We start from the raw sequence: 21202 nt of genomic DNA on the forward strand, positions 1-21202 counted from the left end.
ATGCTTGTATCCATCTTACTTTTTAGGTCACCCATTCAGATGAACTGTGTAATGTGTTGTTTTAAATGTCTGACCTGCTCCTGGCTAATGGGAATGTCAGAGATGCATTGCCAGTGCTGTGGTTGGCTAGCAGCCTCAGGGAGGGGGGGGGGGGGCACCCTAGAATCACTGGCCTGGCACAAAAGTAAACTTGGCACCTGCTGCTGGTAGCAGTAACAATGAATAAACGGTAGCATTGAAACCAATGGAAGAAAATGGCAATGTGGATAACAAAGAGATGAATGTTTTCAATGTTGTTGCAGTACATTTCAATTAAGGGATTTTTTTGCAGTGTCCTTCATGCTACGCTGAGCAGTAGCACACATTAGCGATTGTGTCGTCTGTACCGGTCATAGTGAAACTGACCTTATTGGTCAATGATGTGTCCATTCATTTTCACCATCCTCCCTCTCCTTCTCTCCCTCTCCCCCTCCCCCCCCTCTCTCTATCTCTCCCTCTCTCTTTCTCTCCCGCTCTCTCTCTCCCTCTCCCCCCTCTGTCTCTCTCCCTCCCTCCCTCCCTCCCCCAGGGCCGTAGCTGGATTGTGAGGCGCAGCTATGAAGACTTCCGCGTCCTTGACAAGCACCTCCACCTGTGTATCTACGACCGACGCTTCTCCCAGCTCCCCGAGCTGCCACGATTCGACAGCCTGAGGGACCGAGCTGAGGTACGAGTCCCGCCCCCAAATCAGATCCCCCCTCCTGACAGACGGACGTTCATCATTCGTCTGTATCCCTGTTCCAGCATGAATGGAGCTGCACCTTGCTATGAATATCTGGAATACTTTGCATTTTGTGCTGCTATTTTATGGTTGCGTCATCCGTGCCCCACTTGTGCGCATGCCTGAGAAGTGCAAGCACAGGCTGCCATGACCCACATTCCTCCCTTTGATTCTGAGCCCTTAAATATTCAGTACTTACTGTATGCAATGCAGTCCTCCTCTGCTGTCATATATGCACCGCGTGTTGTTTTAAGAAACCTAAAACCTTTACACTGCCTCAGCAAGTATCTGACATCAGGGAGGTTACTTTATATGGCTTGGATCACCGGTTTGTTTGCAGAGCAGAGTGTTTAAATGCGGTGTTGACGTGAGATGGTGCTTGCAGAAACTGAGTCACGCGAACGGTACCTCAGGTGTTTAAGCATTCGATCAACATCCCTCTGGGCTGGAGTTTTATCTCCAGTTTTCTGTGAAGTGCGCTTAACCCCTGACTCATTTTCTCAGTAAATATGGGTGCACTTTGATGCCGTAGTGGCTGGTAATGTTCGCTTTGGGCTAGCGGTTACCTGTAGCATAGTGGTTAAGGTACATGACTGGGACCCGCAAGGTCGGTGGTTTGATCTGAGGTGTAGCCACAATTAGATCCGCACAGCCGTTGGGCCCTTGAGCAAGGCCCTTAACCCTGCATTGCTCCAGGGGAGGATTGTCTCCTGCTTAGTCTAATCAACTGTATGTCGCTCTGGGTAAGAGCATCTTCCAAATGCCATTAATGTAATGTAATGCAATGAACCATGGCTCGCCTCTCCCGCCTGTAATGGGGTTACATCCACGGCACTGACCGCAACCACCGAGAGAGAAGCGCATCCAACCACAATATCATATACTGCCTTACCAGATTTTTTTCCTTTTAGCGTTATACCTGTAAAACAGGTACAGACTGCCACCATCTTCTTTTCAGACAGTGTTTGTTGTGGATGCATTGTCCTGTTGGCCAAGGTATTTTTTGGTGGAAGGGAGCGGTGAGTAATCTGTGTGCACATCCAAGGCATGACTCTTGTTATAAGGTTGATGGGGTGGTGAAGGAGCCATTTTTGTAGTCAGAAGGATAGAGTTTCAGCTCCCAGGCACAGCCCTTGCACTATTCAGATGCACCTAACCTGAGTCAATTTTGAATGGATAGCACATATGCTATCTGGCTATGCGTGCCTCCCTCCGGTACCTGTACCTGGAAATATGGCCTGAGACTGTTAGATGACCCCGATCCTTAACCTCTGCGCCATGCTGTGCCGCATTTTACTGTTGCCTTCTGGTAGTGAGTTAGGAGCCCTTTGTTCATAATGGAGGAGAGCTGGTCCGGCTTTACACGGACAAATTGGAAAAGTGCTACGGGACTAAAGCCATTGGGGCTTCTCGGCCAGGTGCACAGCTATTTCGCGAAGATAGGGGCCTTCTCTTTTCCCCTAAGTGTGTGTGCTCTTGTAAATTACATCTGCTTTGAAATGCAACGCGTGTTTCCCAGGCGTTTGCCAAAAAGTTAGAATGGCATCAGCGCACGCTTCTCTGGATTGAGCGGTGGTGTCACCCTTGCGGCCCAAACACTCTCGGCTGCTCTGAGTGGCTGCCCGCTTCCCGGAAAGGATGAGTGGCCCCAGGCCAGGAGCCCCCGGGGCACTTTCCATCTGGACCGGCTCCCGACCAAAACCAGCGTTCCCTGATTGGCCCCCAGCGGAGCATTTAATTCTGCAGGCTGGCGCCACGGCCGGGGCCTATTCCGATCCCACACAGCGGGAATAACGAGACTCTTTCAGGGCATGCGGGCTCGATCCCACATAGCGGGAATATTGAGACTCTTTCAGGGCATGCGGGCTCGATCCCACGTAGTGGGAATATCGAGACTCTTTCAGGGCAGTGTGTCTGCTCCATCCAGCCCAGCGGAGCTTTAAGGACCGCCATTTTACTCAGGGTCACTATCAGGGCTGGCAAGCATGAGGTTGGTCAGTTTAGTTCTGGCCTCAGTTTTTATTACACATTATGTTTACACTGTGTGCACACGAGAGACCTTTATCCATGGGGCTGCTTTTAGTGTAGATTAATATTTCATGCAGTGTATTTGGAAATCCCTTTGTATAGTGAGGAATTTACTGAAGGAATGTAAACCATTTTATATGTGTCAGGTTGCAACAGACGTTGCAACTGGGGACCCATAACTGTCAGGCAGCTATGAGCCCGGTTCAGGACATCAGTCACGGTGTGCTGCGGAAGTTCTACCCACCACGTGATGAGAAATGGAGACATTTCTAGAAAACACTGATCTCCGTGACTGCCGGAATGGGAAGATGCGGCAGGTGTTGCCTGTTCCAGTCTATTGCGGCCGCTGACAGTCGTCTTTATTTGACTTTTTTTGGCACGTACATACACCTGCTTTTTTATTATTTCTGCCGAAAGTTTTCTTTGCTGTCCCTGTTCAGAAGTGTGCAACAGGATCTGTGGGCCGTCAACCACATTCCTTTGGGCTTGATTGATCTGCCAAATTCGTTGCTTTGAAAATATTGATGCGCAGACTCGCCCCTTGCCCATGACTCCGAGGGGGGACATCTGGAGCCGTAATGGGGCTGTTCGTCATTCCAGGCTCCACTGGCAGGTTTGGGGGTGCTCCTCTCTCTCACAACCCCCCCACCCCCCACCCTGTCCCAGCGCTCTACGGCGCTCTGCGTGTTTGTGCGAGCGGGCGATCGCCCTGGCGATAGCGACATAAACACCGTATAAATAGCGGCAGGCATCCCCCGGCCTGCGTCCGAAGCCCCCGCTCCCTGTTGTTTGTTTGCGAAGTTTAAAAGGAAACAGCCCCTCCAGGACCCGCCTGCCCGTCGGCTCGAATTGCTGTGAGGGACGCCTGCTGGGGCGGGTAGCCGGAATTGATCCCCCCCTCTCTGCCCTGCCTCCGCACGCTGGACTGCCACAGACATCAGACAGCTGACAGAAGCAGAAAGCCGTTAGATATTTTCTTGACCCGAAGCTACAGAGTAATTGGCGTGATGCTAACATCATTGCCGCTTGGGGGGGAAAAAATCATTGTGTATCACTTGTACTGTATGCCCCTCTAGGAATGTCTCTGGACTGTTGCTTACAGGGAGTTGGTGGACATTTTCCACAATGGGCTTTGGGCTTTTGAGTTGTTTACCCTTTGGTTCCCATTCTTTAGAAAAATAATGCCCTTGTTATTCAGCCAGTACAAAACATTTGTATTGATGGATTTTAATAATGGGGATTTATGAAAGTATGTGCCCTTGCACTGATTCCTTCTGTATTGCAGAGGCGTGCCTTTTTATTAAGCCGGTGAATCTCCCATGGCCGATAGCTCGACCTCTGCACGTGCACCCGCCCAACCTGGCATTCCAGTATGCAGCCTTCTTCTAACAAAGCTCATTAATTAAATAAGCCTGACCGTTTTTTCTCCGTAGGACGAACAATCGTCAAGCAACAGCCTCGCTCCCGAGACATTTTGACAAACGGGTAGAGCCCGTTTAGTATGCCATCGCAATAAAGCCGTCTCGCGGGCAGATACAAGCATGAAATATCGCCGCGGTGATATCCCCTCAGACGCGCAGGGCAGACTGCGGCGCGACTCCCACGTCGACGCTCCCCGTTATTAGAGCCGTTCTTCAGAGAGCGGCGGGAGCCGTGGGGGCGCTGTGATGTCACATGGACCTCACCCGAACAAGCCGTCCGCTAGTGTTCCGCCCAGGCGGAAATTGCCGGAAGGGAGAGGCCCTCGCCGTGATGACTTCTGGTGCTGGCAAGGAGCCCGCATGCTTGTGTGTTTTCACACACTGTCCAGTGCTCATCCCAGAATGCGGGCCCCTGAGCCACTTTGTTTGCTGTGTAAATTGTGTTGATGGGATTGTGTGCCAGGGGACGGGGAGCTCACATCGCTTTTGCTGAAGGATCATTTCTCTGGTCGCTCCCATCCTTATCCTGCTGGTTTGATGGGGCAGGCGACAGGCCCTTGAGTGAGAAGTCACTTTATTGTTAGCGAGACTGTTTTTCCGCCTCACTTTAAGATTCTGCTGTGGATTGTAGATTTGTGATGGAAGGTTATGAGAGTAGAAGATTTTGTCTTGTGAATCATTTGTCTAAAATATTGGGCAAGTACCTTCTTGGTGTTAGACTGGAGGTGTGATGGGGGAGGGTGGAGTTATATGTACCGTCAATCACTGACATGACTTTTCTCTCCTGAGGAAAAGGACAAGTTTGATTGTCTGTCTTCCTCTCTCTCTGTCTTTTCAGACAGTTTCCCAGATGCTGATGGCTTACCTCTCCCGCTTGTCAGCCATCGCTGACAACAAAATAAACTGTGGGCCTGCCCTCACATGGATGGAGGTATTGCTCTCTCTTTCCTGCCCCTCTTTTCCTTCTTTCAATCTCTCCACCTCCTCTCAATCTCTCCGTCTAGTTGGTTATCCACTTTCCTTTCATTTTCTTCCCCCCTTCTTTCTCCGACCATCTATCCTCCTCCCACCGCTGTCCTCCAAGTACTCTTTCTACTCTACTCTCCCCTCCCTCTTTCTTTTCTTCTACCTTCTGCACTCATTGCTTTTTCTCCCTCAATGTCATACTCTTCGTGCTCATTCTCTTTCTCTTTCTGGAGACGGGGTAGTTCTTTTCTCCAGTGGAAGGGGCAGCCTGACCCCTCCACCTGACTGATCTCACAAAAACTAAGGGATTGAGGGTTAAAGTGGGAGTGGTCACAAAGTACAGATGAGAGAGTTGGAGTGCAGGGGAGAGCTGTAGTAAAGGTGTGAGGATGCAGCTCAGTGCTCATGAGCCTGTTAGCTTTGCTCCTGAAGCTGACGGGTGAGAGCTGGAGGCACACAGGACTGTGCCCTGATGGCTAATTAGACATGACTGTTTAGTAAGGAAGGAGGTATCACAGGCCCGTTGGAGATTCATTTCCATAATCAGAATTTCACTCTTTTTTTTTTTTCTCTCCCTCTCTCTCTCCCCCCCCTCTCTCTCTCTCTCTCTCTCTCTCTCTCTCATCCTAAGATTGATAACAAGGGGAACCACTTGCTGGTACACGAGGAATCCTCGATCAATGTTCCGGCCATCGCCGCCGCCCATGTGATCAAGCGCTACATCGCCCAGGCAGCGGACGAGCTGTCCTTCGAGGTCTGTGGGGGGAAGTCACTGTTACTGCACTGCGTAACACTGTGTAGGGGCAGCCTGTAGCATAGTGGTTAAGGTACGTGACTGGGATCCACAAGATCGAAGGTGGTTCGATCTGAGGTGTAGCCACAATAAGATCCACACAGCCGTTGGGCACTTGAGCAAGGCCCTCAACCCTGCATTGCTCCAGGGGAGGATTGTCTCCTGCTTAATCTAATCAACTGTACGTCGATCTGGATAAGAGTGTCTGCCAAATGCCAATTATGTAAATGTAATGTAACGGGCAACATTTTCTGCTTTGGAGACGGGCTGACCCTTTTCCCTTCTCTGCTCCGGTCTTAGGTCGGGGACATCGTGTCAGTGATCGACATGCCCCCCAAAGAGGACACCACTTGGTGGCGAGGCAAGCACGGTTTCCAGGTGAGTCCAATCAGGCTTTTCACACCTGTACCCCATATCTCTCTCCACCTCCAATCAGACTGTACCCAGTGCAGTCCTGAGCTGAGTCCTGAATGTGACCACCCATAAGCCTGGTTTTCAGGTGAGCCCCAACTGGCTTTTCACACCTGTACCCCACCTCTCTCCAATCAGACTGTACCCAGTGCAGTCCTGAGCTGAGTCCTGAATGTGACCACCCATAAGCCTGGTGTGCTGTTCATTCACTCAGACATCAGGCCTGATGCGTGAGAAGTGCCTTTGTTCCGCGGCAGTTCCAGCCGACCCGTGTAGATTCCTGAATGTTTGGCTCGCGTTAGCCACTTCCGTCGGAAGACACGACCGCTGATCGTCCTTTGACCGAGACAGCCAGGAGCACTGGGGGAGGAACTGAAAGCTGGAACCGGACAGAGGGGATTTGCGGGGAATGCAATTACACTGGGACAGTCAGTGAAACGGTCGTTGTTTGAGTTTTCTTTTTTTTTTTGGACCGAAAATATTTAAGTCCATCGTTCTAAACAGCACTGAGGTCATTTTGAGGTCATGGCACTGTGCTGAGCTGCAGTTTTTCCATTCTGTGTTGGACAGTCTGGACCCATGACTATTTCCGGGTCGATTTGCACCACGTTTATTTGTTGCTTTACCTCGTGTTTAACTGGTCAGTTACTCGACTGTTTCGGAACATCCAGAGAACGCTGTTGTGGACAAGGTCTCTGGTCTTCAGCTTGGCTCTAGCTCTTAGTGAGCGTCTGAGATTCCTTTGTTCAGCATCCCGTCAGCTGGTGAATGGTGAGCATTCTGGTAGGAAAGGTGGATATTTGAAATGTGGAAGAAGCACAGGTATGCCTCTTAGTTCCTCGTTCCCGTATATCTGTGTTACTGTTTTTCATATTCCAATATTAACAAACCGTGAAATGGACCTGGTGTTCTGTGTACACGTTGTGCACAGACCACCAGCAATTAACGCTCCAGTCACATAACTAACTAACTTTTTGCCATCACCCATAGTGTCCGGTGGAAAAGATTCAACAGACGCTCACTGCTGTTTAGATTTCTGTGGGCATATATACAGCAGCCAGCACAGAACATGACTTGCTCTACAGGGTTGGATCACCAGCCATTCGCGGCACTACCTGTTAATATCATCAAGCTTCTACTTCTCTTTGAAACGCTGTTCCTTTTTTAACCTTGCTTTGTTCTTCAATATTATCTTCTGTCTTCCTCTTTTCGACAAGTTTATTGTTACCATAGTGACCCCAGCTTTTCAACAGCCTACTTATATTAGGTACCTTTTGCTATTAACAAGGCAGATCTACCTAATAAAGTGCTCAGTGAGTGTATATTACAGCAGCTTGATTTTCATTGACATAATCGCCCCGCGCTCTGCGGGCGGCTGGGTGGCAATCATCTGAGAGAATTCACCTGAACGAATCAGAGAGCACTTTGACACTAAGAAGCATTATTAGCAATGAAAGACATGGCTCAGGCAGTAACAGCAGTCGTCTGGCAGTCGGAGGGTTGCCGGTTCGATCCCCTGCCCGGGCTGTGTCGAAGTGTCCCTGAGCAAGACACCTAACCCCCAAATGCTCCTGACAAGCTGGTCGGCGCCTTGCATGGCAGCCAATCGCCGTTGGTGTGTGAGTGTGTGTATGAATGGGTGAATGAGAAGCATCAATTGTACAGCGCTTTGGATAAAGGCACCATATAAATGCCAACCATTTACCAAAGAGGGCTAATCTCTCACATTCAAAATTAGGCATGTATTTTGGAAGTCATGTTTAAAGTATTCTCAGAAGGGATGTGATTTCAGTTGAAGAAATTTGTGATGTCGTAGAATACACATTAGAGGGTTGAACCTGGTGTTTTGAACCGGGTAGTGGGGAGCAAATATTGAACAGTAACTCAGGAACCAAAGCAGTTACGCTAAGTGAGACCTTCTATGCATGTGATGCTGTGCGTGTAGCCCCTGATATCTATATCACATAGAGGGGTTCGGCAGTAGGTAAAGAGTTGGTGCGTTGAGCCCGTCCAGTTCATATAAGACTCTGAATGTAATTCTCTAATAGTGCTGCGCAGCACTGATTCTGGCAAAGGCGGAGCCGGGTTGAGCTCTGTCACCCTGAAGCTACAGGAGCTTGAATCTGGTTGGACCAGCTGTTGCCGGGACTGCAGACCTTGAGGGCAGCGGGGGTCTTGTCTGGGTAGCGCGATATCATTGTCAGTTGTGGCCTGAATTAAAAATAGAATGACCGAAAGGGTGAGTGAGCGTCTGTACTTCTCTCTCTCTCTCTCTTTCGGTTAGACCTGTATTTTTTTATTTTTTTATTGTGCCTCTTTGCTAAGAGCACTGAACCTTGAAACCTTGCGATTACAACATTTTATCTACGAGATTTATGACACGTGGAAGACTAATGGTGTCTGAGCGAGAGCAAGAGTCCTTTTAGCGCAGTATCCTGTTGCGTGGAGAACCTGCAATGTACTGCCTTGTTTCGTCCTCATCAGTGTTGTCTGGTTTATCCAGGGGTTGGTGGGTGGGTGTTACGTCACTATGGAATTTTGTCTGGGGTGGGGCGAATCCCACGCAAGACTACTGCTGATGTCACTGATCAAGTGAACCCTTGTCCCCCCTCTTCCTGCCGTGAGTCACTCTGATATCATACCTTAGCTCACACTGACCGTACGTACGTTACCGACATAGCAGCTGTAACCAACCGAGCTGTGGCAGAATTGGGTGGAACTGTGTCTGGATGGATTTACCCTTATGCCTGACTGGCAAAGCTGTTCAGTTTCTCCCTCGTTTCTCGTTGATTCCAGTGACAGGTGCCTGCCTTTTCGTGCCGCATGAGGAAGAAATGCGCTTGCCTCTCTCTGCTTCTTGGTCCGTAATTGGCCTGGCCAAGTCCCAGAGTTACGTGTCGTTCCCAGAGTTACGCGCCGTTCCCTCTGATTGTTTCAGAAGGAGCCCAAGCCCTGTGCTCCTGGCTGGCCTGCTTTTTTCGAAATGGAAAGTTAATTTTGTAAAGTAATGTACTTTCTGGGGCTGCTAATGTAGTTTAGAGCTGGCAGGGCCGAGTGCCGGACTCGAGTCTCTTAATCACTCCAGCGTCTCCACTCCCGAGGTCGGCTCACTGAGCCTTTCACACGGGCGGCCAACGTGTGCTCACCGTTATTCAACAAAGTCAATTACAGGGTCTCTAAGAGACAGGCGACAGCCTCCTCTGCATCACACTTAACTTATTTTTTGTTTTACTTTTGACAATTAAAGTACTATATTTGTGAATTAAAGTAGTTCCATGAATTTCATCTTCAGTAAAGTGTCTCAGCTCACTGAATCACCAAAGCAGGGTAATCGCTCAGAAACGAATGAGATTGGATGAGATTTGGGCAAATGTTTGCAGCTTCATGGTTGGCATTTACCTGGAAGGATATTGAAAGGATCAGTGCAGCACTTGCTTTTATTTCTTGTTTATTAAAATACATTTTGTAATAAAATAATCTGTTGAATTTCAGCATTAAATCACATTTCAGCGTGGCAGTATATATGCTTTCTCCTCAACTTCAAGACTAATGCCCAAACAAACCGGTTCCAGGTTACCATCTTTTTAAAAAATCAGTACTTTATGTACTCTGTTTTGTTTTTACTTTGTGTTCTTTTATTTCGAAAGGGATCCAGAAACCATCAAAAGTTCCTTTTCTTATGCGTATTCTTTTTCATGGCACAAGTGCCAGTGGCATGCAGACGGGCGATGTCAGACTGACGGGTCTGACCGCGGGTGTCGGTGGGGCTCGTGCCGTTGCGGGGTCCTGGCGCGGGCGCTCATGAGCGGGGCCGGAGCGGGGCTATGTGGCGATCCCGCGGTGCCCTGGGTGGCGCATGGCACAGATTTAACCAGGGCCAAGCAGCTGCCGGAGCCCGTTCGGCACAAAGCAGGCATCCGGCGAAGCTCTCGGTTACAGAAAGCCATGCAGTCTGGAGAAGCCCCATAAACACCTGCTGCTCTTACGATGGCTCTGACAAGATCACCAAAAAACTATGGAAAATATGACTTCATTCATAATTATACGAGTCCTTTGTTTTTACTACTGTTGTTAAATGGTGAAATGGCGAATGTCACCCTGACTATCCCTCTTTTTCTCTCCCTCTTTCTGCAGGTTGGCTTCTTTCCCAGTGAGTGTGTGGAGCTCATCAATGACAAGCTTCCTCAGTCCGTCACCAATTCTGTGCCAAAACCAGGTACTGTGCTCCTCCCAAAATGTCACATGATGCCAAGTGTAGGAGCTATGACTGTGTCATAGTTCAGCGGGATATTTACTCCTGAGATTAGACGCATGCTGTAAGACATAAGAGATGCAAGGAGCGTTAAAATGTATTTGTGTGTTTCAGACCAGGTGATAGGTTGACCTGTGTGAGTAAAGAATTCAAAAGTAGACACTACTATGCCATATGATGGCGTGACTGGTCTTAGTGGGTTTGAGGCAAACATTCCAGCTGACCTTCAAATCATACTGTATTAAAAAAAAAAAAAGTAGAGGGCAGAGGGAAGCAGCAGTGTTGGGTGTCACTAACTGTAGCCGTTTCTATGGGGGTTTAATGGATAAGAGCAGACTCCACTGGAGGCTATAATCTGTGTAGCAGGAGAACCACACAAATCCTGCCTGCATGACCATGTTACAGTATAAGAGCACTTTCACCAGCTGTACGTGGAAGGGCCAGTTCCCAGTTGGCAGGGGTTTGGTTTCCCCTTAAAGACCGACCTTTTCAGTCAAAATTAGTTCCACGCTCCTTGGAAAATGTGAATTTGCTTATTCTCCACAGCTGTTTACCTGCTTCATAATTTACCCATAATGCTCCTACGTGAAAAGCAACCACACATTGGAATTACCGCTACCTCACGATCCTTCAGTTTTCCTTAGAGACTGGAACTACTGTGTGCACAGTGAGATTGTTTTTAAATTGCAAGGAGTCCCCTACTTGATAAACAAAAAAAATGCAGTCAAAATAACATTACAGTTCACTCTGGGGAAAAGTTTAGAAAAACCAAATAAAATACACTGCCAGGGCCTGAAGAAAAGTGCCAAACATAAACAAACTGACAGGTAACTGAAACGGGGCTTATAAACAGAATCTTAAAGCAAGCATTCTTCTTTTATGCCTCTGCTTGGATGGCGGTAGAACTTTCCAAAAGCCGGCTTACATCGTATTTGGGCTTGAGACATCTCAAAACATCGTAAAGTTCTCTGCAAATTAGACCCAAGACATTTATCAGGCAGTCTTTGACCTTGAGTGGGTGAATCACCATGAGTCGTACTGCAACCAGTGGTGTGATCTGCGCCTAATAAGGAAATGCTGGAGGATTTGACTGCTTTGTTAATTTTGCCACAGCGAGGAACCCACAAGACATGTCTAAGGTACCCATGAAGAGGACTTTACTGGCTAGAGCCTAGAGGAGGAAATTGTACATTGTGCTGTTTAGCTCTTTAATAAAAAAAGCTTTAAAAACCTGCCCGTGCCAGGTAGCAGACGTTCTACTTGATGTCTAAAGGAACGAAACCCAAAATCACGAGTAAATAACCAAACGTGCTGCGGCTGTCTCAAGACCTTCATCTTCCAGGTGTGACCTCTGGGGGTGCTGGAGCTTGCCAGCATTCCTGAAAAGAAAGGGGGATTAAAGAGCGGGAAAGAGAGTCTTTGGTTTGCACGTCTCCCCTCGCGCCCCCCCTGGCCGGCACACGCCCCTGTCCCCGCCCGCATGTTTAATGTTGTTGTTGTCTCGCTGTGTCCCCCCTTGCCAGCCTCCCCCAGCTCTGGTCTGCGGCCTGCATCCTGGAGCTTCTTCCCTCCCTGTACGTGCTGGTATATCCCACGCTGTCCAACACAGGCACACACAAACACTCAGTCTTACTTTTTTCACATAGCCCATTGTTGCCCTGAGAATATATTTTCCCAATTTATGTAATGTAATGTGAAACTTAAAGCACAACACATAGCAGTCCTCATTTTGTGATGTTTTATTTTTCGGAAAGTTAATGTCTCTGAATGCAGTGTTAACATCTAACACTGATTCCATATATTGTATTGTATTGTATTGTTTAATTAAACCCAGAGGATTTTTAATATCATTAATGTAACTTAAAAAAAAATTTTAGTCCAACAAACTGAACCTTCCGTATAAAAACTGTCCAATGACTGACGGGACATGACTGCTAGCCCTGCTACCCCTCCTGATGTGATCTCTAACCAAGTGAAATCATTCTCTCCCTCTTTGTTACCCCCCTCCCCTCCCCTCCCATCCGGGGCCCTGACCGCATGCAGATTTGGAAATGGAGAGTGTTAAGCAGGATAATGCATGGGTTCCCGACCCTCTAAACCACTACACAATGAGCTCAGGTAGTGGTCCGTTCGTTGGTCTACCAGTGTCTCTGTAGCCCAGAGCTAACTCTGTAGTCAGTAAGTCACTAACACGCTTCGTCAACTGCTGTCTCTTTTTTCCTAACACCGCTGCGTTCAGCCACCAGGGCCTTCGGTGCAGGGACAGTGCCTGTGGCCCACGTGGAATCGACGTTCAGTTACATTTCTGTTGCCTTATTTATCACGACTCTCCTTCAGGGCTTAATCTGTTATTTTAAAGCACAGCTTTTTAGCAATGAGATGTGAAGCTGTGGAATATCACAGCGGTGGGAGAGTGCAGCTTCATTACTCCCCTAAATGAATGGACGCTAATATGCGATCACTTCTGAGCCGAGCATATATCCAACTTTTCTTTTCGACCGCTGATTTATGGTTGCTTTAGACGAGTCGAGGGATTGACAGCCCGATTGCCTCCATCCATCATGGTGTTCCCAAAGCCTATTTCCCATTGCAACAAACTCGTATACGTTCAATTCCCTGCAGCACATATGCAGCTTTCTGCATCTGTCAGGGGAAAATAAAACCTGAAAGCTGAAGCCGTGGAGAGGAAAAGAAATGTAACTGAGCTAGTAAAACTTCAGAGCCGACGCTCTCTCTTACTTTTATACTAACAATAAATCACATGCTCTAATTTACACAGGTAGTTCATCTTGTTGTCGCCGTATCACTTTGATGTATGAGCAGCTGGAGTCTGTAGCCTTCATTGAGATTTTCCTTGAGGAATTTCAGTACCATGAAATTGGCAACCCAAGGGAAACCATTCGGTTGGCCACACCAGGCACCACAAGTAAGCTGCCTTTTGAAGGCAACAAACTTATCCAACAAACGTACGTTATCCCAACCATACATGCTCATCCATCCAAACACTTAAAGAACAGTGGGTGTTCTTTAAGTTCACTAATGGGTTTAGGCCCCATTAGCAGTGCTTTAGTCGAGTGAACCGAGGTGATGGGCAGCACAGGTTGTGTGGAGTGGCCTTGTTTGTGTGGGGTGAAGCCTGGTACCCCCCACCCTTTTTTCTCTCTTCCCTTCTCTCTCTCTTTTCTCCATTTCAAACCTTCACACTGAAGACACAACTTTCTCTTCTCCCTCCCGAGAATGTGAAATGTTGAAATGTACAACAATGCATAATGCCGTGCAGACACAAAAGAGGTGGGTTTGTTTTTCATGACTGCCAAAACTCGGGTGAAGGTTGTCTCTGTTTGCCACATTACCACTTAGGTGGAATACTAGAAGCAAGTAAATTGCGGATTGTTTCTAAAAGCAGAATAACAAATTCATGCGATAGTTGTATTTGTTTTTGCTGGGTTTTTGTGTGTGTGGGGGGTTTTTCTTGTAAAGCTTGTGTTTTATAGTGTAAGGATGCCATGGTGGAACAACACTTGCTTAAATTCTTTATTCACAGTTCAAAACAAACCGCAGTGGAATGATCTTCAGTTTCCAGTTCTGATTTTGCAGTGTCAGAGCAGTTTGTCATGGTCCTGAAAGGTTTTCATTACTCCTCAGTGCTGTAGATGAGAAAATCGACTCTAGAGGTATCTATGTTTGGTTTAACTGGGGTGGGGGGAGACAGACTGGGTATAAACCTACACTGGTGATTTATTCAAAGCTGTAAGTAGAGGGCTATAAAATGATCCTATGAGTGTAAGCTCTGTCCTTAAGACAGTATGATGTACAATCTTCACGGTGAATGAAATGAGACTCCATCTCAATACCCAGATGTGCTCAAATATAACCTCTGTGGCCTGGAGCCTGCAGTGCTCTTGGAGGTTTAGCTTTAGGTGGTCAAAGACATTTTAACATCTCAATAGGGCCAGCGTAATCCTCTCAATTGGGATCATCGTCCCTTTAGGGTCTGTTCATCTTTGGTCTGTTTATATTTGGTAGCGTTCTGGTGTTGTTCACTCACAATTTATGAATAAGAACATTCAATAATTAGGTCATTTAGCCTCTTGGGGATAAAGTGCATCTAGGACAGTCAATACTCTAGGACTACTTTGCACACTTTAAGTCTGTCCTCCTTATACAGTTATGAAACTTATGAAGTTATGAAAAATTATTCCACGTTTTGATATGAAAGTTTTATTCCCCCACAGAGTTAATAAGCTCAAGGGGGGGGGGGGGTCTTTAGTTAAATCCTTTACCGAAAAGGATCGTCCAAATCCAGAATAATGCAGAATCCTCTCCCTCAGAAGTTATTTGGACACTGTAAAATGAGCTTATGTCCATATACAGCTTAATGGCTTGCCCCCCTGGGTCCAGAGAGCTAGTGGCAGTGGGTCAGTTACACATGCCATAATGCTGCTCAGGGCTTGAGGATTTTACACAGCAGGATATTCTTATGGCAAGATTAAGAAATATAACGTGACGGTAGCTGTTTTTTCCCCGGATATGAAATGTTCTGCCTGCTCGCTAACCAAGCTAGCCATCAGCCAACAGGTAACTAGCTGTGTCTGTAATGGCTTTTGCAAAAAAAAGACCACCGTTAAAAATATTTCTTAAAGCAATTACCCCAAGGTATTTAGCCAAAAGTCTTTCATGTTAAATTGATCATTTCTGTGAAGCAGTTTGCCACAAGCCTGCTTTAAAGGTTGAGGAAGTGGCTGAGGCAGTCGGGGAAGTGCAGCACATTGTTTTGCCTGCACCAGCAGCACTAGTTGTGCAGTTCTTCAGTGCAGTAGCTGCTTTACACAGCTCAGCTGGTGGAGGAAAATCAAGGTTGTTGTTACGCTTTTGAGGTGCTTTACTGGCCATTCCAATTTGGGGTGAAACTGTACACGCGCACACACACGTGCACGTACAGACACACACGCATGAGCATGCACACACACATATGCACAAGGACACATACACACACACACACACACACACACACACGTACGTGCACAAACAGACACTCTCTCTCACACACACATACACACACACACACACTGGACTGAGGGACAAAGCCTTCTCTCTCTCTCTCTCTCTCACACACACACACACACACACACACACACACACACACACACACACACACACACACACACACACACACACACACACACACACACTGGACTGAGGGACAAAGCCTTCTCTCGTCCGGCCTGCAGCAGGTGTGGGTCCAGATGTAGCCGCCCTGCTTTCCCCCCCGATCCTCCACTTCCTCCCCAGGCAGGGCGGCCGTCCGGCCTGGAGAACACGGGGCAGCTGCATCTCTGAGCGGGCTGGGGACGTGTGGACACGTCTGAGAGGGAGAGAGGGGTGCGAGTGAAACAGCTGGATCTCCGTCGAGCGGTCCCAGGGGATTCCTGCACGTTTCCTGTTTAATCGAGTGGAGGGATTCTGCTGTCCGCGCAGAGGTTTGGCACAGAGCTGGACGGTTACAATCTGCCGTTGTCAGAAAAGAGCGTTAAGGCTGGACAAACTAGTTTTATCCTCATGACGCCTCAGTTTGCTTTGTAATGGGACTGTGCTTGCACTTAGGCCAGAGGAATCGGTTTAATTTTGTTTCCTTTAACTAGCTTTGGGAACGTTTGCATTGAGTACTGTGTCAACAGTTGATCTTGGAATCCTTGTGTCATTATTGCTAATTGTATTGTTTGTACTCATTAAGGATGTTTAATTAGTTATTATTAATGATGGACCGTATTCAAATTGGTTTCTCAGAAATCCCTTTCTAAAGGGATGCGTCTCATTTGAAGATTTGAAGGTGCAATCCTGTTGGGATTAAATGGTTTGCCTTCTTTCGTTAGTTTTAAATGGCTTGAAAAGGTTGAGGAATGCAAAATGATTGTCCGCATGGCTCTCCTCATTTAGTTATTTCCTCTTATCTACCTACTCTTAGTAAAATGAGTTTCATTTAATGAATTCTAGTCCTCTGGTGTTATTCAGGTTAGGTACTTTGCTTTAGAGTTTATTCACATTGGATCGCGTAAGAGAGAGCTCTACCTCAGTTGTTTTTGGGTGCCTTAGATGGACCAGTGGTGCATATCTTGGGGTTTGTGCACAGCAGGACCCATTTGTTTCTAGGTTATGCATTGAAGGCCTTAAACGCTTGTTTGTTATGTAACTCATATTTTTGTGTACGCCGTTGTCGATCAGTAGTTGAAACAAGGTGGTCATTGTCCGTATAACCCAGTAAGCCTCATCTTACTCCACTCTCTGTCCCACATTGAATGGAGCTTGGCTGTGTGACAGAGGAAGCCTCTTCATAGTAAATAGAGAACTGCCTGTTGTTGGTCTCAATGCAATTTGCAGCCATGCCAAGTAAAAGCAGGCTGTGCAGTTGACTGCCTCCTGGCGCATGGAGCCAGGCAACTTGGCTCATACCACAGACACATACTCAAGGACATCAAATACCTGATCATTTCCCTCCAACATCACCTTGAGTAGCAAGGACATAATTGTATGAAGTACTGTACCTTGATACAAGAGAGAGCGTGTTAAATTACTCAGTAAAATGTTACCCAACTTGGATTAAAACCAAGGTGGTTCAAACTGCTCTGGGGTATATGTATTTACTTCAGCACACCCCCTCTCCCAGTCTGTTAAATAACTGACCCTTTGTATGGTCTTTGGGCAGTATCTCAGCAACTGCCAGATAATAGCAACCAAATCCATGTGTACATATTATTTTCTCCTATAGTGTACTGGTGTAGTTATCAATAATAGTGCTCGGACTACATGAAATTGTATTCTATTGTGAATCCATTGGGACGCGTTTGTCATTCCCTGCGGGTGGCTAAAGACGCTTGAGAAACTCTTTTGGTTCAATCCTGGTTTGAACATTGACATTCTACTACATTTTCGCTACAAATTCCAAACTATAGTCTACAGCAGCTGCATTGTCCATGGTCATTTAGTGGTCTATGGAATGGTATGTTGACGACAAAATTGGTGCTGCTGGAGATGTCGATCTTGAAAATGTTTTAATAAACATAATTGGTCTACCATTCTGATGAGTCTGCAACACCGATGATGCGCCTTGCGCCCTCTGCTTTTACCTAAAGCGTAGTGGGATATATTTTAGTTGCCACGCACTTGTAAATTACACGTTTTATTGAGTTCAAGTACTACTGTCTTTTTGGTTAACGTGCAATAAATCAAACAAAATGCGTTGACATTCAAGAAGCAACAGTTGTATCGCCTATTATGCCTAATGGGACAAAAGTAATGTATTAACCACAACGGCGACAACAGAATTTTTTTTGTGACGTTTTTTTGCCTTCTGGTTGGATAATAGCGTCATCCTGTTGTAGCAGGAATACACGGCTCGGACGTGGAACGGGGGGCGGCGCGTTTAGTGTCTGAGCGCCGGGGTGGAGATGAGGGGAAGCCAGTCGACTTTCAGCACGGAGCGAGTCAAACGTTTTTCAGTGAATAATCTTTGATGGATGACAGTTTAAGTAATGAGGAATGAGAGCGAGGCTTTCTTGGCACAATGAAAATCACTTCAGGTTGCGCTGCATTTGTAGACGTGACCGGCGGAGTTCCCATTGGTTAAAAGTGGTGCTTGCCTTTTGAAACAAGATAGGGATCCCCTTGAAATCCTCACTTTGTGCCTTTACTCTTGAACTGGATCTCGGCCGGGTGCATATTTGTCGAGAACAGACCCCTCTAGCTGGCAACCGCTTTTGGAGTAAACGGAGAATCTGAAACCGATTTAGAATAAGGTATCCAGGTAAGAATTATACCGTTTGTTTAGTTATTCTGTGCTGAGCGCGTATTTCTGGATTGCTTTATAGAGTTCACATGTTAGGCTGTTATGTTAGTGAGCTTGCTAGTGAACTCGATCCACTGTGAGTGTTTTTTTTTTTTTTGGGGGGGGGGGGGGGGGGTTTGACCGTGGAAGTTTATTACGGACGTACTGTTAAGGTTCCGTTGGCAGCATATTCATCCGTCGATGTTTTGTGAACTAGGACTAGTTTTATTGAATAACTGCTATTGACAGTTTCTTATAAAGTGATCCACGTTTCATTTTATTAATTAGGCATTTTTTTTTGCTTTTATTTCTACCGCAACAATGCTGTCTGTGTCTGTCTGTGTCTGTCTGTCTGTCTGTCTGTGTGTGTGTGTGTGTGTGTGTGTGTGTGTGTGTGTGTGTGTGTGTGTGTGTGTGTGTGTGTGTGTGTGTGTGTGATGGAGTTTTCTATCGGCTTCGTTCGGGGAATGGGCTACATGCAATAGACATTCAGCGACTGCGTTTGATTTCAAGTGTTTGGATTGCACGTGTAGGCTATCTTTCACCGGAGACCAAAGCATTAAATTGATTGAACTATATTACATTACATTACATTACATTACATTATTGGCATTTGGCAGACGCTCTTATCCAGAGCGACGTACAACAAAGTGCATATCCATAACCAGGGATAAGTTCGCTGAAAGACCCTAGGGAAGTACAATTTGAACTGCTACCTGTACAACAAAGATAAGGACGAGGGCCAATTTTATTTTTTATTTTTTTGATAGAAACAATAGAACGTGAGTGCCTTAAAATAAAATGTATAAATACTATTGTGGCGTGTGTATAGTCACATTTATTTGCTGTAAACAGTTTAACAGTTGCACAGAAATGGCTCTGGCCATCATTCATTTTTATGATTTTTAAAGGTGGGTCATGCTATATGAGGTTTAAGGAGTTCTGCCTGAACTTTTGAAGCCTAGGAGACTGAAGTCCTGTGAATTATTAACCCAAGTCTGGACACTTTAAGAATAGTTTTCTCTCTCCTTTTGTTCCATTCCTGAATGTTAGTCTCTGAAGATAAGGTCTTCGCAATAACTGTTTGGCAAATACTCTTGAATACATCATTTAATTTGTCTTGTATTTCTTATAATATACAAGAATGTTGCATGTAGCCTATGCAGCACATGAACCCTACTGTAATAATAATTTGTTTGTAATTTTTTTTTAAATATTTTAAAGTCTGAGCTTCTCCTCCTTGGAGCCTTGCTTCCTGGAAGTGTAACTGCATTGTTTAACAAGTGGAATCTCCCAGTAATGAAATGATGAAATAATGCCCCGGCCCTCATTTCAGGACATCGGGATGATTCCACTCTTGGCCTCTGGAGGCAACAAGGCAATGTCCCAAGTATCCACCAAAGCTACGCAATGGTGTGACTCATGCAAGCTGCTTCTCACCACCACGAGCAGATCTTTTCTGTGAAAAATGAAGCCTTTGATATTTCCCAGGCTTCGTGCTCTGCGCTTTCTCAGGCCTCTCCAGAGGAGTGATTGCCTGGATGAGTGGTGCCTGCACAGCCTCAGACTAGGCCTGTGTCAGGCAGCTGTGGTCATACTCACCAGTGCGTCCACGCGTGGAAGATACCAGTCGACCTGCATTTAGGGCAGGGGCCAAAACCATTGTATGGCCAATGAAACGCACTTAAGACTTTTAGTAAGACCCATGTGAAACCAAAGATATGGCGCCAAATTGTCTTCATCTTCCTGTTAATGTCTTGTATATTTTGTCATTTTGAAAGTAGTTTGATTGTATGAAGGCGGAGGAAAAAATGCTGGTTCCTTCTATCTATAGCAGGGAACATTTCTGACAATTCGGCAGTGGAATTTTTTTTGTCAAACCAGAGAACGGAATTCTCTTGGGGTTTGCTGATTCAGCAGTTTAGATTTCTTCTGGTTTTAAGTAGTTGGTTTTTCTTCTCTTCTGAGAGGAAATTCTCAGTGAAAATGACTACTGGAGTGTGTGTGTGTGTGTGTGTCTGTGTGTGTGTGTGGATACACTCACCTAGGATGCTTGGTAAGTATCAGGCTAGGATACTAACCCACCACCCCCAGCACACATGTTCTTATAGCTGCCTTTTTGAAAGCTCTCTGCACTGTTGACCACTGAAAGCACACATTCACAGCGCTGGCTCCCTCCTCTCCCCTGGCCTCGGGCTCTGATTCCGCAGTAACTCTGGGGCCTGGAACAATCGCTCATTCTGCCCTGTTTATGACACGCCGCTCTCTCCCAGACACAGATGGAGGTCAGCGTCGCTCGGCCACGTTGCAGGCCGCAGATGTGCTTCTCACATTCATCATCCCAATGAAACGGGTGTCATTCAATCCCCCCCGGTACCCAGTGCTCTCATTGTTGCCGCCATCGCTGTACAGGGATGTTTTTATACGGATGCATATTGCAGCCAGTTATTTTGAGCTGTTCCACCTGTACGCCCAAGTTAGATTAAATATCCAAGTTATGTTTTGCCACGGTCTTCAGTTGCATTTTCCTGGGAGTGTGGAGGGCTCAAACGTGCATGCCTAAACGAAACGCGCCCTGTGGATGGGAGAGGCCGATGTGTGGGAAGGTAGAACCCTGAGAAAGTATACTTTTGCCCACTGTGTTTTGGTTGCGGACGATATAGGGAATCTTCTGGAAGCGTGTAGTTTACAGGACAAATTAATTTTCCATGCACTGGGAGGTTTGTTCTTTAAGGAGAGCAGAACCGAT

The 21202-nt window shown here is 46.7% G+C and overlaps 1 protein-coding gene across 3 annotated transcripts in view; it reads left to right on the forward strand.

The window, feature by feature from the left end:
- The window catches only part of arhgap32b (Rho GTPase activating protein 32b), a 123483-nt gene that overhangs the window by 81040 nt on the left and 21241 nt on the right, over positions 1–21202 (forward strand). For 2 of the 3 annotated variants that reach the window (XM_061248467.1, XM_061248466.1), the window contains 7 exons: positions 569–706; positions 5048–5140; positions 5807–5929; positions 6269–6346; positions 10514–10595; positions 12155–12205; positions 12675–12749. In XM_061248467.1, the coding sequence (XP_061104451.1) occupies positions 569–706; positions 5048–5140; positions 5807–5929; positions 6269–6346; positions 10514–10595; positions 12155–12205; positions 12675–12749 (640 nt within the window). The remainder of the gene's footprint in view (positions 1–568; positions 707–5047; positions 5141–5806; positions 5930–6268; positions 6347–10513; positions 10596–12154; positions 12206–12674; positions 12750–21202) is intronic. The other variant, XM_061248468.1, reaches the window with a different exon arrangement.

Source organism: Conger conger, chromosome 7 (assembly GCF_963514075.1).
Source record: "Conger conger chromosome 7, fConCon1.1, whole genome shotgun sequence".
Lineage (NCBI taxonomy): Eukaryota > Metazoa > Chordata > Actinopteri > Anguilliformes > Congridae > Conger > Conger conger.